Below are 17,446 nucleotides of genomic sequence, written 5' to 3' on the forward strand. Positions count from 1 at the left end.
TAATGACAATGCCATTCATGGTTGGGACTATATTTTGCTGTTATTAATCATAGGATAAGATAGAATAAAATGGGAGGTCCTTAACCTTTCACAAGTGTACCGTCATTTTCCTACCCTTTTAAAGCGCATTATTCTTACTTAACGAAATTCGTAGTAAAATAGTCATGTAGCACGTAGACGAACACGATATCTGATTGAATAAATAAAATTATAGAAAAATAATTTTTCTCTAATTTAAATCGTAGGACTTATATCTTGAAGCAATTAGTCTTGAGAAGAAAATAAGTTGTGTAGCATGTAGATGAACATGATATCTGATTGAATAAGTGAAATTATCGGAAAAAGGATTTTTCTCTAATTTAAATAGTACGACCAATACCTTGAAGCAATTAGTCTTAAGGAGAAAATAAGTTGTGTAGCCACGTATTTTTATAAATGGTTTCGAACCTTTAATCATTTTCATATTTATGATCACAACTTTTTTTTTTTCATCATTAACTTTCATTGTGTAGCATATCTTGTCACTCTTGATTTTTTTGTCCAGAAAATTTGCTAGTATGCTTTAAAATGAGGAACATATATTTAGCCCATGTTGATTTTGATTAAAGTCCGATTTTAATTTAAATCATATTAACATCTTTTTATGAGTCTTGCAACTTTTCAATCACACATTTTCAAAATTTCTATTACAATCTACTAAAAAAATCTAATTTTAATCCTCACAAAACATCCTCTTAATCGTATTTTTTATTTGTTTCTTTTGTTTACTAGGCAAATAGGTTTTTTAATTCCATATTAATGAAATTTTTAGACGAAAAATCGTTGAAAATTCTAACTAATGAAGACTTTATATGATGAAAAGATATTGATGACTAAAGTGTAAAATTAAAATATATTGTACTTATAATAATAAGTGTTGCAATATGTTTAATCCTTCAAATTAGAGAGAAAATATGTTCTGAATAATTTTTCCTTTTTAGCCGGTCATCATTTTGTAGCATGATTATTTAGCGATTAAAAATAGAACCATTTGTTCCATAACTATAGAACCGAATCGGTTCGGTCTGGTTCATTATATTGAAAAATTATAAAAATAAAGTATGAAATTACTTATCTATTTAAAAAAAAGGACAAAAATAGAGTATAAAACCATTTGTTATTCTTTTAATCTAACAAAAAAAAAAAATCAATTGAACAAGGCAACAAATAAAAATTCAATACAAAGCTCAAGATCAACTCATAAAAGCCAAAAAAAAGAAAAAAAGAAAAAAAGAAGATTAATTATTTAACAAAGCATAAACGGTAAAATCTAGATTGAAAAATAATTTAAAAAAAAATCGAACAACAATAACATAATTATCTTTAATAATCCTTCATGATCTTGACTCTTGATGGTTGGTCACCCTGAAAACAACGATAAATTTGAAATCTTATAAAATATTGGACTAAAAATATATTTTTCCTATTGTCTTGCATTAAAGTTGTGAATTTATAAAGTATTTAGACTTGAATTATGGAAAATGAAATTTTAACATGGGATAATTTTCGAGTCTAATGTGTCAAAGATCTTGTGTATCTTGGCGCAAGCAAAAAAGGAAATTTGGGAGAATTGAATTCGCTATTAGTTCTCAAAGTAGTACCGAAAATAGGACCAAAATCGATCGATTTTCAACACATTGTCCCAAAATCGATCCATTTAATAGCGGAACCGAAGTCGAACCGATTGATTCTATTTGGTTCGATCTGGTTCCATCAATTCTAATTAAAAAAATGCCCGCCCTTAGGTAGGACGAAGTTGGACGAGAACTAAAATATTCATATTATTAAGTTATTAAAAAAGAAAAAAGAAAAAATAAATACAACTGGTCTGAAAGAATAAAAAGTAATTTAAAAAAAGATGAAAAATAAATACAAAGACAAAAGAAACCTCATTAATAATGGGATAAGCCGAAGGATCCCTGAAGATGACCTCGCGGGTAACCACACCCTCATATTTCCAACATGGATTCCCCGTAAATAAAAGAATCCCGATTCTCATGTGTATATTGTGTTAATTCCGCGATTATCCATACTTGCACTGTAGCGGCTCATAAATGATTTGGTTGGCTATCACTCTCATCATTACCATTGGATCATTATACTTTCTTGACTTCAATTCCACTCTTCACGTTCAAAACACTTCCTTCTCTGTACGCTCGTAAAGATCTACTCAATCTTCAAAAAAGTTCAACTTCATAGAGTTCGTGAACTCTTACTGTTTACAAGAATACTTGAAAAGCCAAATCTCAGGAGGTAAGCGTTAAAAACTGCAAATTTACCTACCCATTAGTCAAAATCATTTCTGGGGCGTTCTCGATTCAATTTTAGTAAGCGGGTAGTTGAGTAATCTTCGAAATCATGTCATGTAATAATGCTTTTCTGTGCATTTTTGTGATATTAATGTCACTTTGTATTGGTTCCGATTCTACACTTGGGAATAAGCATACGGTGAGCTACAAGTATGATAGAATCGATGAGGTAAATAAAAAATGTGCCTTTGTTTTGAAATCTGCTTCTGATCTGAAACCTGATGATAGTGGGATGAATGACATTACAGAGGAACTATCTTTTTTGAATGGAGATTGGTGGCAAGAATTGAATGGAGAAGGGGCTCCATTGATGCCATTTGATGATAGAGATCTTTCTAAGGGCTCAACGAATCTCGAATCACCATTGAATTTGGTTTCCTTTTGGGTTACTGATGTTAGTCGAAGTCATCGGTCTTGGAACTCCGTTTTCGTTAGTGGGTTTTTGCAAATGGGCATAACCCTCGAGGGTTTATTTGCAGAAAAACCTTATGAGAGAATTCCTCGATTCGACATATGGCCAGGTCATTCTCAGCTCTCTGTTAAATTCCAAGGAATTTATGCTGAATGGGAGAAAAATTATGGGGAGAGAGTGATGTGTTTGTTGGGGAGTACGGTGTTGCCTTCTCGTCAGCCTGATTCAGCTAATCCGTGGGGGTGGTTGAAAGAATCTGGTTATACTAATCAACCACTTCTTACACAAGATGATCAGATTTTGCTCGTGCTTTATTATCCTAGAAAATTAACCTTGACGAGAAGAGCTATCTGGGGAAGCATGAAAAGTTTGAATCCCAAGTCAAACCTAAAGTACTTTGATGAAGTCCATATGTCTTCTTGGTTGGGCACTTCTGTAAACTATGAATTTGGCTCAGAAAATGTTGTGTCAAAAGCTTGTGATCCATATCCATTCAAAGATAGCTCGATGAATGGTGAAATAGATATATATAAAGGGCTTGATTTTTGTGTAATACTTGAGAGATTTACTCGCCAAGAAGCATTAACTATTGTGCCAAACTGGAAGTGCAATGGCACAGAAGAATTTTGCAGTAAGTTGGGTCCATTTGCATCGGATAAGGAGATTAATGCCACAGACGGTAGCTTCAAAAATGTCAAGCTTGTTCTTCAGGATGTCCGCTGTGAGAAAACAACACTACAGGACACTCATGATTTTACAAGGGTGTCTTCGGTATTTAGAGTTGTTCTTCCTTCTGAGAATCAGTTCACTGCTGCACAGAGGACTGGGCTTAATAAGATGACTCTTTCTGCTGAGGGAATTTGGAAACCTTGGAGTGGACAGCTTTGCATGGTTGGTTGCTCTTGGATTGTGGCTGCAGATGGCACTGGCTGTAGTTCTCGCATCTGCTTATACATCCCTCTCTCATTTTCAATAAAACAGCGGAACATACTTATGGGTACTTTTTCTAGCTTAAAAGGCAATACCAGTTCATATTTCCCTTTAGCATTTGAGAAGCCAGTCCGTCCTTCAGAATTGTGGGATCAGTACACTGCTTCTCGTCCATTCTACAAGTACTCAAAAATTGATGCTGCTGGTGCAGTCCTTGAGAAAAACGAGCCCTTTAGCATTGGGACTGTAATCAAGAAATCAGTATTGAAATTCCCCAAAGTAGATTACATGGAGCAGTATACTTCTAGTCTTTCTCTTCTCTCTGAAGATCTCACTCTTCACATATCTGCAGTGCCAGATCCATATCCTAATTCTGTTCTCCCGAAAACATACGTGGAAATGGAAATTTTGTCAGTGGGCCCTTTGTTCGGGCGCTACTGGTCTTCGGAAAATGGTTCATCCTTTCAGAATGAAATTTCTCAGCCAGATACAACGGAATATACAGAAAAACAGCTCCTTTTGAATGTATCTGCTCAACTTAATCTTGCAGAAAAAGAGTACAGCAATATCTCTGCACTTTTTGTAGAGGGGATTTACGATCCTCGTGTTGGAAAGATGTATCTTATTGGTTGCAGAGATGTTCGAGCCTCATGGAAGATCCTATATGAAAGTATGGACCTTGAAGCTGGGTTGGATTGTTTAGTTGAACTGGTGATCTCATATCCTCCGACTACAGCCCGTTGGTTAGTCAATCCAACCGCAAGAATTTCAATATCCAGCCAACGGAATGAAGATGATCCACTCTATTTTGCCCCGTTAAAGCTGCAAACATTCCCCATTATGTATAGGAAGCAACGTGAAGACATTCTTTCTCGCAGAGGTGTGGAAGGGATTCTCCGCATCTTGACACTTACCATGGCAATTTCTTGCATTTTCAGCCAACTTTTGTACATCCGAGATAATATGGACCCTGTTCCTTTCAATCCAACCGCAAGAATTTCAATATCCAGCCAACGGAATGAAGATGATCCACTCTATTTTGCCCCGTTAAAGCTGCAAACATTCCCCATTATGTATAGGAAGCAACGTGAAGACATTCTTTCTCGCAGAGGTGTGGAAGGGATTCTCCGCATCTTGACACTTACCATGGCAATTTCTTGCATTTTCAGCCAACTTTTGTACATCCGAGATAATATGGACCCTGTTCCTCATATATCTCTTGTGATGCTTGGAGTACAAGCTATTGGGTACAGCCTTCCTCTGATTACTGGTGCAGAAGCACTTTTCAAAAAGGCTGATGCGGAAATTCATGACCTCCAGAACAGTCGGGTGATTCGTTTGGTGGACTATGCAGTGAAGATTCTAGTGTTGGTTGCCTTTTCATTAACTTTGAGGCTTTGTCAGAAGGTGTGGAAGTCCCGCATCAGATTGCTAACACGAACCCCTCTCGAGTCTCATCGTGTTCCAAGTGACAAGCGAGTATTTCTTGCTACCTTGATCATACACTTCATTGGATTTATCCTTGTTCTCATTCTCCATTATGTGAACACAAGTCATAAGCCTCTTCAGACAGACCGTTTCATCGATTCCACTGGATACTCTTATACTATACGAGAATGGGAAGTTGTACTGGAAGAGTATATGGGTCTTGTTCAAGACTTTTTTCTACTCCCTCAAATAATTGGTAACCTAGTGTGGACGATCCAGTGTATACCACTCAGGAAATTATACTATATTGGGATAACTTCAGTTAGACTTCTTCCTCACATATACGATTATATGAGGTCGCCCTTCCCTAACCCTTACTTCTCACAAGAGTATGAGTTTGCAAGCCCTCGTTTGGATTTCTACTCCAAGTTTGGAGACATTGCTATACCAGTAATGGCGGTTTTTCTAGCATTTGTGGTTTATGCTCAGCAGAGGTGGAGCTCCGATGAGCTCAGTCAAACTCTTACGTTGGGCCGAGCTAAATTTCTACCACTGGGTTCCAAAGGATACGAGAGATTGCCAACTATGTCAATTGAAGCTGAGCTTACTTCGGCAGTCAATAGAGATGCCTCTCTTGAGGAAGAGGATAATGAAGAATGATTGAGATTGCACTCGACTTCTCTAGCAGGTTCAGTTTTTACATTTTTGATAATCAGTGTAACTTAACAGTTTTCTCATCGACTTCTGTTTTTGATTGATCAAATAAGGGCAAACTTGACTTTGTGATTACTCTTAAGCATATATACTGGTTTATGCTCAACTTGTTGAATCATTGTCATTTGGTTCTTTGCTCATATTTACATAGACTCTTCTTGCCACCTTAGTTATTGCCATGAGAAACTTCTAAGCATTCTTAAGATGTTCTTATTAATTATGAATTTTGATGTATCTTTGTTGTTCTTGTCTCTTAAGATTGTGCAGGAAAAAAAGGAGCATATGTATACTTTGGTTAAATTTGAAATATACATTGGACAGCTCTAAGAGTTAATCCAGTAGATTATTAGTAAATGTTAACAAAATTATATTTCATCAAACCAAGCCCTTAGGGCCTCTTTGAGCTCATATAGTCTTGTTAACATTTACTAATAATCTACTGGATTAACTCTTAGAGCTGTCCAATGTATATTTCAAATTTAACCAAAGTATACATATGCTCCTTTTTTTCCTGCACAATCTTAAGAGACAAGAACAACAAAGATACATCAAAATTCATAATTAATAAGAACATCTTAAGAATGCTTAGAAGTTTCTCATGGCAATAACTAAGGTGGCAAGAAGAGTCTATGTAAATATGAGCAAAGAACCAAATGACAATGATTCAACAAGTTGAGCATAAACCAGTATATATGCTTAAGAGTAATCACAAAGTCAAGTTTGCCCTTATTTGATCAATCAAAAACAGAAGTCGATGAGAAAACTGTTAAGTTACACTGATTATCAAAAATGTAAAAACTGAACCTGCTAGAGAAGTCGAGTGCAATCTCAATCATTCTTCATTATCCTCTTCCTCAAGAGAGGCATCTCTATTGACTGCCGAAGTAAGCTCAGCTTCAATTGACATAGTTGGCAATCTCTCGTATCCTTTGGAACCCAGTGGTAGAAATTTAGCTCGGCCCAACGTAAGAGTTTGACTGAGCTCATCGGAGCTCCACCTCTGCTGAGCATAAACCACAAATGCTAGAAAAACCGCCATTACTGGTATAGCAATGTCTCCAAACTTGGAGTAGAAATCCAAACGAGGGCTTGCAAACTCATACTCTTGTGAGAAGTAAGGGTTAGGGAAGGGCGACCTCATATAATCGTATATGTGAGGAAGAAGTCTAACTGAAGTTATCCCAATATAGTATAATTTCCTGAGTGGTATACACTGGATCGTCCACACTAGGTTACCAATTATTTGAGGGAGTAGAAAAAAGTCTTGAACAAGACCCATATACTCTTCCAGTACAACTTCCCATTCTCGTATAGTATAAGAGTATCCAGTGGAATCGATGAAACGGTCTGTCTGAAGAGGCTTATGACTTGTGTTCACATAATGGAGAATGAGAACAAGGATAAATCCAATGAAGTGTATGATCAAGGTAGCAAGAAATACTCGCTTGTCACTTGGAACACGATGAGACTCGAGAGGGGTTCGTGTTAGCAATCTGATGCGGGACTTCCACACCTTCTGACAAAGCCTCAAAGTTAATGAAAAGGCAACCAACACTAGAATCTTCACTGCATAGTCCACCAAACGAATCACCCGACTGTTCTGGAGGTCATGAATTTCCGCATCAGCCTTTTTGAAAAGTGCTTCTGCACCAGTAATCAGAGGAAGGCTGTACCCAATAGCTTGTACTCCAAGCATCACAAGAGATATATGAGGAACAGGGTCCATATTATCTCGGATGTACAAAAGTTGGCTGAAAATGCAAGAAATTGCCATGGTAAGTGTCAAGATGCGGAGAATCCCTTCCACACCTCTGCGAGAAAGAATGTCTTCACGTTGCTTCCTATACATAATGGGGAATGTTTGCAGCTTTAACGGGGCAAAATAGAGTGGATCATCTTCATTCCGTTGGCTGGATATTGAAATTCTTGCGGTTGGATTGACTAACCAACGGGCTGTAGTCGGAGGATATGAGATCACCAGTTCAACTAAACAATCCAACCCAGCTTCAAGGTCCATACTTTCATATAGGATCTTCCATGAGGCTCGAACATCTCTGCAACCAATAAGATACATCTTTCCAACACGAGGATCGTAAATCCCCTCTACAAAAAGTGCAGAGATATTGCTGTACTCTTTTTCTGCAAGATTAAGTTGAGCAGATACATTCAAAAGGAGCTGTTTTTCTGTATATTCCGTTGTATCTGGCTGAGAAATTTCATTCTGAAAGGATGAACCATTTTCCGAAGACCAGTAGCGCCCGAACAAAGGGCCCACTGACAAAATTTCCATTTCCACGTATGTTTTCGGGAGAACAGAATTAGGATATGGATCTGGCACTGCAGATATGTGAAGAGTGAGATCTTCAGAGAGAAGAGAAAGACTAGAAGTATACTGCTCCATGTAATCTACTTTGGGGAATTTCAATACTGATTTCTTGATTACAGTCCCAATGCTAAAGGGCTTGTTTTTCTCAAGGACTGCACCAGCAGCATCAATTTTTGAGTACTTGTAGAATGGACGAGAAGCAGTGTACTGATCCCACAATTCTGAAGGACGGACTGGCTTCTCAAATGCTAAAGGGAAATATGAACTGGTATTGCCTTTTAAGCTAGAAAAAGTACCCATAAGTATGTTCCGCTGTTTTATTGAAAATGAGAGAGGGATGTATAAGCAGATGCGAGAACTACAGCCAGTGCCATCTGCAGCCACAATCCAAGAGCAACCAACCATGCAAAGCTGTCCACTCCAAGGTTTCCAAATTCCCTCAGCAGAAAGAGTCATCTTATTAAGCCCAGTCCTCTGTGCAGCAGTGAACTGATTCTCAGAAGGAAGAACAACTCTAAATACCGAAGACACCCTTGTAAAATCATGAGTGTCCTGTAGTGTTGTTTTCTCACAGCGGACATCCTGAAGAACAAGCTTGACATTTTTGAAGCTACCGTCTGTGGCATTAATCTCCTTATCCGATGCAAATGGACCCAACTTACTGCAAAATTCTTCTGTGCCATTGCACTTCCAGTTTGGCACAATAGTTAATGCTTCTTGGCGAGTAAATCTCTCAAGTATTACACAAAAATCAAGCCCTTTATATATATCTATTTCACCATTCATCGAGCTATCTTTGAATGGATATGGATCACAAGCTTTTGACACAACATTTTCTGAGCCAAATTCATAGTTTACAGAAGTGCCCAACCAAGAAGACATATGGACTTCATCAAAGTACTTTAGGTTTGACTTGGGATTCAAACTTTTCATGCTTCCCCAGATAGCTCTTCTCGTCAAGGTTAATTTTCTAGGATAATAAAGCACGAGCAAAATCTGATCATCTTGTGTAAGGAGTGGTTGATTAGTATAACCAGATTCTTTCAACCACCCCCACGGATTAGCTGAATCAGGCTGACGAGAAGGCAACACCGTACTCCCCAACAAACACATCACTCTCTCCCCATAATTTTTCTCCCATTCAGCATAAATTCCTTGGAATTTAACAGAGAGCTGAGAATGACCTGGCCATATATCGAATCGAGGACTTCTCTCATAAGGTTTTTCTGCGAATAAACCCTCGAGGGTTATGCCCATTTGCAAAAACCCACTAACGAAAACGGAGTTCCAAGACCGATGACTTCGACTAACATCAGTAACCCAAAAGGAAACCAAATTCAATGGTGATTCGAGATTCGTTGAGCCCTTAGAAAGATCTCTATCATCAAATGGCATCAATGGAGCCCCTTCTCCATTCAATTCTTGCCACCAATCTCCATTCAAAAAAGATAGCTCCTCTGTAATGTCATTCATCCTACTATCATCAGGTTTCAGATCAGAAGCAGATTTCAAAACAAAGGCACATTTTTTATTTACCTCATCGATTCTATCATACTTGTAGCTCACCGTATGCTTATTCCCAAGTGTAGAATCGGAACCAATACAAAGTGACATTAATATCACAAAAATGCACAGAAAAGCATTATTACATGACATGATTTCGAAGATTACTCAACTACCCGCTTACTAAAATTAAATCGAGAACGCCCCAGAAATGATTTTGACTAATGGGTAGGTAAATTTGCAGTTTTTAACGCTTACCTCCTGAGATTTGGCTTTTCAAGTATTCTTGTAAACAGTAAGAGTTCACGAACTCTATGAAGTTGAACTTTTTTGAAGATTGAGTAGATCTTTACGAGCGTACAGAGAAGGAAGTGTTTTGAACGTGAAGAGTGGAATTGAAGTCAAGAAAGTATAATGATCCAATGGTAATGATGAGAGTGATAGCCAACCAAATCATTTATGAGCCCCTACAGTGCAAGTATGGATAATCGCGGAATTAACACAATATACACATGAGAATCGGGATTCTTTTATTTACGGGGAATCCATGTTGGAAATATGAGGGTGTGGTGACCCGCGAGGTCATCTTCAGGGATCCTTTGGCTTATCCCATTATTAATGAGGTTTCTTTTGTCTTTGTATTTATTTTTCATCTTTTTTTAAATTACTTTTTATTCTTTCAGACCAGTTGTATTTATTTTTTCTTTTTTCTTTTTTAATAACTTAATAATATGAATATTTTAGTTCTCGTCCAACTTCGTCCTACCTAAGGGCGGGCATTTTTTTAATTAGAATTGATGGAACCAGATCGAACCAAATAGAATCAATCGGTTCGACTTCGGTTCCGCTATTAAATGGATCGATTTTGGGACAATGTGTTGAAAATCGATCGATTTTGGTCCTATTTTCGGTACTACTTTGAGAACTAATAGCGAATTCAATTCTCCCAAATTTCCTTTTTTGCTTGCGCCAAGATACACAAGATCTTTGACACGTTAGACTCCAAAATTATCTCATGTTAAAATTTCATTTTCCTTAATTCAAGTCTAAATACTTTATAAATTCACAACTTTAATGCAAGATAATAGGAAAAATATATTTTTAGTCCAATATTTTATAAGATTTCAAATTTATCGTTGTTTTCAGGGTGACCAACCATCAAGAGTCAAGATCATCCCGATTCTCATGTGTATATTGTGTTAATTCCGCGATTATCCATACTTGCACTGTAGGGGCTCATAAATGATTTGGTTGGCTATCACTCTCATCATTACCATTGGATCATTATACTTTCTTGACTTCAATTCCACTCTTCACGTTCAAAACACTTCCTTCTCTGTACGCTCGTAAAGATCTACTCAATCTTCAAAAAAGTTCAACTTCATAGAGTTCGTGAACTCTTACTGTTTACAAGAATACTTGAAAAGCCAAATCTCAGGAGGTAAGCGTTAAAAACTGCAAATTTACCTACCCATTAGTCAAAATCATTTCTGGGGCGTTCTCGATTTAATTTTAGTAAGCGGGTAGTTGAGTAATCTTCGAAATCATGTCATGTAATAATGCTTTTCTGTGCATTTTTGTGATATTAATGTCACTTTGTATTGGTTCCGATTCTACACTTGGGAATAAGCATACGGTGAGCTACAAGTATGATAGAATCGATGAGGTAAATAAAAAATGTGCCTTTGTTTTGAAATCTGCTTCTGATCTGAAACCTGATGATAGTGGGATGAATGACATTACAGAGGAACTATCTTTTTTGAATGGAGATTGGTGGCAAGAATTGAATGGAGAAGGGGCTCCATTGATGCCATTTGATGATAGAGATCTTTCTAAGGGCTCAACGAATCTCGAATCACCATTGAATTTGGTTTCCTTTTGGGTTACTGATGTTAGTCGAAGTCATCGGTCTTGGAACTCCGTTTTCGTTAGTGGGTTTTTGCAAATGGGCATAACCCTCGAGGGTTTATTCGCAGAAAAACCTTATGAGAGAAGTCCTCGATTCGATATATGGCCAGGTCATTCTCAGCTCTCTGTTAAATTCCAAGGAATTTATGCTGAATGGGAGAAAAATTATGGGGAGAGAGTGATGTGTTTGTTGGGGAGTACGGTGTTGCCTTCTCGTCAGCCTGATTCAGCTAATCCGTGGGGGTGGTTGAAAGAATCTGGTTATACTAATCAACCACTTCTTACACAAGATGATCAGATTTTGCTCGTGCTTTATTATCCTAGAAAATTAACCTTGACGAGAAGAGCTATCTGGGGAAGCATGAAAAGTTTGAATCCCAAGTCAAACCTAAAGTACTTTGATGAAGTCCATATGTCTTCTTGGTTGGGCACTTCTGTAAACTATGAATTTGGCTCAGAAAATGTTGTGTCAAAAGCTTGTGATCCATATCCATTCAAAGATAGCTCGATGAATGGTGAAATAGATATATATAAAGGGCTTGATTTTTGTGTAATACTTGAGAGATTTACTCGCCAAGAAGCATTAACTATTGTGCCAAACTGGAAGTGCAATGGCACAGAAGAATTTTGCAGTAAGTTGGGTCCATTTGCATCGGATAAGGAGATTAATGCCACAGACGGTAGCTTCAAAAATGTCAAGCTTGTTCTTCAGGATGTCCGCTGTGAGAAAACAACACTACAGGACACTCATGATTTTACAAGGGTGTCTTCGGTATTTAGAGTTGTTCTTCCTTCTGAGAATCAGTTCACTGCTGCACAGAGGACTGGGCTTAATAAGATGACTCTTTCTGCTGAGGGAATTTGGAAACCTTGGAGTGGACAGCTTTGCATGGTTGGTTGCTCTTGGATTGTGGCTGCAGATGGCACTGGCTGTAGTTCTCGCATCTGCTTATACATCCCTCTCTCATTTTCAATAAAACAGCGGAACATACTTATGGGTACTTTTTCTAGCTTAAAAGGCAATACCAGTTCATATTTCCCTTTAGCATTTGAGAAGCCAGTCCGTCCTTCAGAATTGTGGGATCAGTACACTGCTTCTCGTCCATTCTACAAGTACTCAAAAATTGATGCTGCTGGTGCAGTCCTTGAGAAAAACGAGCCCTTTAGCATTGGGACTGTAATCAAGAAATCAGTATTGAAATTCCCCAAAGTAGATTACATGGAGCAGTATACTTCTAGTCTTTCTCTTCTCTCTGAAGATCTCACTCTTCACATATCTGCAGTGCCAGATCCATATCCTAATTCTGTTCTCCCGAAAACATACGTGGAAATGGAAATTTTGTCAGTGGGCCCTTTGTTCGGGCGCTACTGGTCTTCGGAAAATGGTTCATCCTTTCAGAATGAAATTTCTCAGCCAGATACAACGGAATATACAGAAAAACAGCTCCTTTTGAATGTATCTGCTCAACTTAATCTTGCAGAAAAAGAGTACAGCAATATCTCTGCACTTTTTGTAGAGGGGATTTATGATCCTCGTGTTGGAAAGATGTATCTTATTGGTTGCAGAGATGTTCGAGCCTCATGGAAGATCCTATATGAAAGTATGGACCTTGAAGCTGGGTTGGATTGTTTAGTTGAACTGGTGATCTCATATCCTCCGACTACAGCCCGTTGGTTAGTCAATCCAACCGCAAGAATTTCAATATCCAGCCAACGGAATGAAGATGATCCACTCTATTTTGCCCCGTTAAAGCTGCAAACATTCCCCATTATGTATAGGAAGCAACGTGAAGACATTCTTTCTCGCAGAGGTGTGGAAGGGATTCTCCGCATCTTGACACTTACCATGGCAATTTCTTGCATTTTCAGCCAACTTTTGTACATCCGAGATAATATGGACCCTGTTCCTTATATATCTCTTGTGATGCTTGGAGTACAAGCTATTGGGTACAGCCTTCCTCTGATTACTGGTGCAGAAGCTCTTTTCAAAAAGGCTGATGCGGAAATTCATGACCTCCAGAACAGTCGGGTGATTCGTTTGGTGGACTATGCAGTGAAGATTCTAGTGTTGGTTGCCTTTTCATTAACTTTGAGGCTTTGTCAGAAGGTGTGGAAGTCCCGCATCAGATTGCTAACACGAACCCCTCTCGAGTCTCATCGTGTTCCAAGTGACAAGCGAGTATTTCTTGCTACCTTGATCATACACTTCATTGGATTTATCCTTGTTCTCATTCTCCATTATGTGAACACAAGTCATAAGCCTCTTCAGACAGACCGTTTCATCGATTCCACTGGATACTCTTATACTATACGAGAATGGGAAGTTGTACTGGAAGAGTATATGGGTCTTGTTCAAGACTTTTTTCTACTCCCTCAAATAATTGGTAACCTAGTGTGGACGATCCAGTGTATACCACTCAGGAAATTATACTATATTGGGATAACTTCAGTTAGACTTCTTCCTCACATATACGATTATATGAGGTCGCCCTTCCCTAACCCTTACTTCTCACAAGAGTATGAGTTTGCAAGCCCTCGTTTGGATTTCTACTCCAAGTTTGGAGACATTGCTATACCAGTAATGGCGGTTTTTCTAGCATTTGTGGTTTATGCTCAGCAGAGGTGGAGCTCCGATGAGCTCAGTCAAACTCTTACGTTGGGCCGAGCTAAATTTCTACCACTGGGTTCCAAAGGATACGAGAGATTGCCAACTATGTCAATTGAAGCTGAGCTTACTTCGGCAGTCAATAGAGATGCCTCTCTTGAGGAAGAGGATAATGAAGAATGATTGAGATTGCACTCGACTTCTCTAGCAGGTTCAGTTTTTACATTTTTGATAATCAGTGTAACTTAACAGTTTTCTCATCGACTTCTGTTTTTGATTGATCAAATAAGGGCAAACTTGACTTTGTGATTACTCTTAAGCATATATACTGGTTTATGCTCAACTTGTTGAATCATTGTCATTTGGTTCTTTGCTCATATTTACATAGACTCTTCTTGCCACCTTAGTAATTGCCATGAGAAACTTCTAAGCATTCTTAAGATGTTCTTATTAATTATGAATTTTGATGTATCTTTGTTGTTCTTGTCTCTTAAGATTGTGCAGGAAAAAAAGGAGCATATGTATACTTTGGTTAAATTTGAAATATACATTGGACAGCTCTAAGAGTTAATCCAGTAGATTATTAGTAAATGTTAACAAGACTATATGAGCTCAAAGAGGCCCTAAGGGCTTGGTTTGATGAAATATAATCGTTTCTTCTGGTTTGGGGATTTAACAATTCTAATGCTAAAAATATTTTTTTTACTTGCTGTCGATCTTGACAAATATTTTACTCATTGCTTGTATTCATGATATCTTAAAGATTCATTTGGTTAATTTTACAAATAATTTATAATTAGTCAAGCTTCATTTTCATTCACACATTTCAATAGACATACAAGTACTATTCACTTATCACTGCTCTTTTATAAATTCTTTCCAAACGGCCTAATCACATGAGATGATGATGGTCTTATTTGCTCCTTTGCTTGCACTTTGCTCTCAATGAATTACCCTCTTCATTATTTTCTTTGTATTGAAGTAGCACTTGCTAACAATATCCTTTTACTTCAGAAGGGATAACTATGAACGATTGGTTCCCGTATCGAAGTGTAGTCAGTGCTTCTCATTACATAACATTTAAGATATCTCATAGGCCTACATCTGATGGGTTATATTTTCAACTGAGTGATAGATTCGATCTAATTAATTATTTGACAATAATTGAACTTCTTGTCTGGATGATGGGTAATATTGTTTTCATTTTTTACGTGCATTTGTAGTCATGGTCTAAGAAACACGTGGTAGCTCATTCCAATACTCAATTTGAGTGCCATATTTGGAACAATTGATGGTTGAAATAACTTTGTTAATGTTAACTATAAAATTATAATCAACAAATTCCTAACCTAACCAGGATTTTTTCCTCCTATACTTTCTGATTTTAATGCTCAACTAGGAGCAAGAGGATAAATGACTTTTTGGGAGGGGAGATATTTGAAATTGCATACCTTCCTCCTTTCAGGCAGGGGTATTTATAGATTTCCTCCATGATTTTGTGGGCAATTAAGTCATTCTAGTGAATGACAAGTGGTGATCATTTAATGGTAGATTTATAACTGATTTTGTTATGTATTCACGTGTTATTCATTATCTTCTGTGCCCTTTGTTGATTGGTTTAGAAGTCATACATTAAATACTTGAATACTTTAATAATGGTTTTCGCTAGTCTGAAACTCAAGGGGGATGGTTCGCCCCTTTCTTTTATGAGCTCGTCTTCATTTTATTTTTATTAGTTTTGCATATTGTTAGACTTCACTCAAAGGAGCTCATTTTAATTCAACAAATAGTCCCCTAAGTTCGAGCTTAACTATTCATGTTTGGACTGCAAACTTGAAACCTTATAATTTTTTTAATGGTAATTAATGTGTGACTAGAGGGAGCGTCCTTTGAGTTGCTTTTTCACTGTGCGTGATATTCACGCTTGTTCAGAGCCCTTTGTTTGTGTGCGTCTTCATTTTCAATTGTTGGGATCGCTTTATTTTTCTATAGCTGACAATGAGTGTTTGGGATCTAATGGCTGAGATATGTTTTTGAAAACTATATATACACCATGCTACCAGTCACATATATTATTCTTTACCATAAGAAATGTGTTCTAATATTATTCTTATTGTTGAATCTTTAGAGGGACCTGTTCCCCTTGCAAGAATCATTTTAGATATTGCTAATGATCTTCCATCACCTTTATTGATTTCACGGCCTTTCATTGATAAATTCTCCTCAATTTTCTTGTTAATATCTCATATAATCTGGTGAGATTCTGGGACTAACCTAATCTTCCTTTTGCCATGCAGTGGCCAAACATCCACGACTTCGATGTTGGTGCATATGATTCAGAAGTTGACAGGGAATGATTCATAAGTTGACAAATTTGCGTGTTTTTGCATTTTCCTTATATGAAGCAAGATCACCTATAGTAGAAAGGTGATGGACATGACTAGCGGCTGCACCAGGAGCTATCAATGTAGTTATGTTTCATATCACCAAACTTGGTTCCACCAAAACATTTTCGATCCACCCTTTATCCTCTGGCCCAAGTGAACCTCGAAGTTGGGAACAATGGACGTGTTGATAGATTGGTTCGTAGTACATGTCTTCTAATTAAATTAATTTGCAATGTATGCTAGATTAGTTCGCTAATGTATCCACCTTGTAACCTTTCTTTATATCAATGAGTAGTTTATGTTTTTATTCCACTTGGCTCGCTGAAGAATGTAATAAAAAAAATTAAACAAGCATTCAACTTTATTGAACTCGCATGTCATTGATAATACTTTCTTAAGTACATGTTATTCCAAGGGTGTTCAAAAGGTTTGTCATTTTCACCCACAAGCTTATACGTCCATAGTCCAATAACTTCTATTCTTGTGTATAGTCCTTCCAACTTTGGACTTAGTGAACTGGAGCTCATTTCTTTATCTGCGAAAAATAATTTTTTTAGTACTAATTCCCCTACTCCGAAACTTTTTCTGTGAACCTTGGGATTGAAATATTTTTCCATCTTTTTCTGATATATGAAGAGCTTAAGCTGTGAGTCTTTCCGCTTTTCCTCCATAAGGTATAGGTTCGCATTTATAGCCTCTTTGTTTGGTTCGTCATCGTATCCTATTCTCCTCTCTAAACTTACTTCCATTTCGATTGCACCATGACTTTCATCTCATAGGCTAAGAAGAAAGGAGTTTTCTCTGTAGTGGTTTTTGTATCGGTACAAAATCCTTTTGTAGTATCCAACTTCCTTTTTAATATATTTTTTTTATCGTTTTATTCAC

At 37.3% G+C, this 17,446-nt stretch overlaps 2 protein-coding genes across 4 annotated transcripts; one reads left to right on the plus strand and one right to left on the minus strand.

The window, feature by feature from the left end:
• The first annotated feature begins 2,044 nt into the window (after nucleotides 1-2,044).
• LOC111372790 lies at nucleotides 2,045-16,964 on the plus strand. 3 transcript variants are annotated; one of them, XM_022995195.1, is made up of 3 exons: nucleotides 2,048-4,659; nucleotides 13,470-14,385; nucleotides 16,472-16,964. In XM_022995195.1, exons 1-2 carry the CDS (start codon nucleotides 2,398-2,400, stop codon nucleotides 14,355-14,357), a joined length of 3,150 nt encoding a protein of 1,049 aa, XP_022850963.1. In that variant the 5' UTR covers nucleotides 2,048-2,397; the 3' UTR covers nucleotides 14,358-14,385; nucleotides 16,472-16,964. The 3 variants fall into 3 exon arrangements, with proteins under 3 accessions (XP_022850965.1, XP_022850964.1, XP_022850963.1); XM_022995197.1 differs by lacking the exons at nucleotides 13,470-14,385; nucleotides 16,472-16,964 and adding an exon at nucleotides 4,715-5,980 and having other exon boundaries at nucleotides 2,045-4,483; XM_022995196.1 differs by lacking the exons at nucleotides 13,470-14,385; nucleotides 16,472-16,964 and adding an exon at nucleotides 4,891-5,979 and having other exon boundaries at nucleotides 2,045-4,659.
• LOC111372791 lies at nucleotides 6,465-10,121 on the minus strand. Its single transcript, XM_022995198.1, has one exon. The coding sequence runs from the start codon at nucleotides 9,812-9,814 to the stop codon at nucleotides 6,665-6,667; it is 3,150 nt and encodes a 1,049-aa protein (XP_022850966.1). The 5' UTR covers nucleotides 9,815-10,121; the 3' UTR covers nucleotides 6,465-6,664.
• Nucleotides 16,965-17,446: the final 482 nt, after the last annotated feature.

The sequence above is a fragment of the Olea europaea genome, unplaced genomic scaffold (assembly GCF_002742605.1).
Source record: "Olea europaea var. sylvestris unplaced genomic scaffold, O_europaea_v1 scaffold1026, whole genome shotgun sequence".
Classification (NCBI taxonomy): domain Eukaryota; kingdom Viridiplantae; phylum Streptophyta; class Magnoliopsida; order Lamiales; family Oleaceae; genus Olea; species Olea europaea.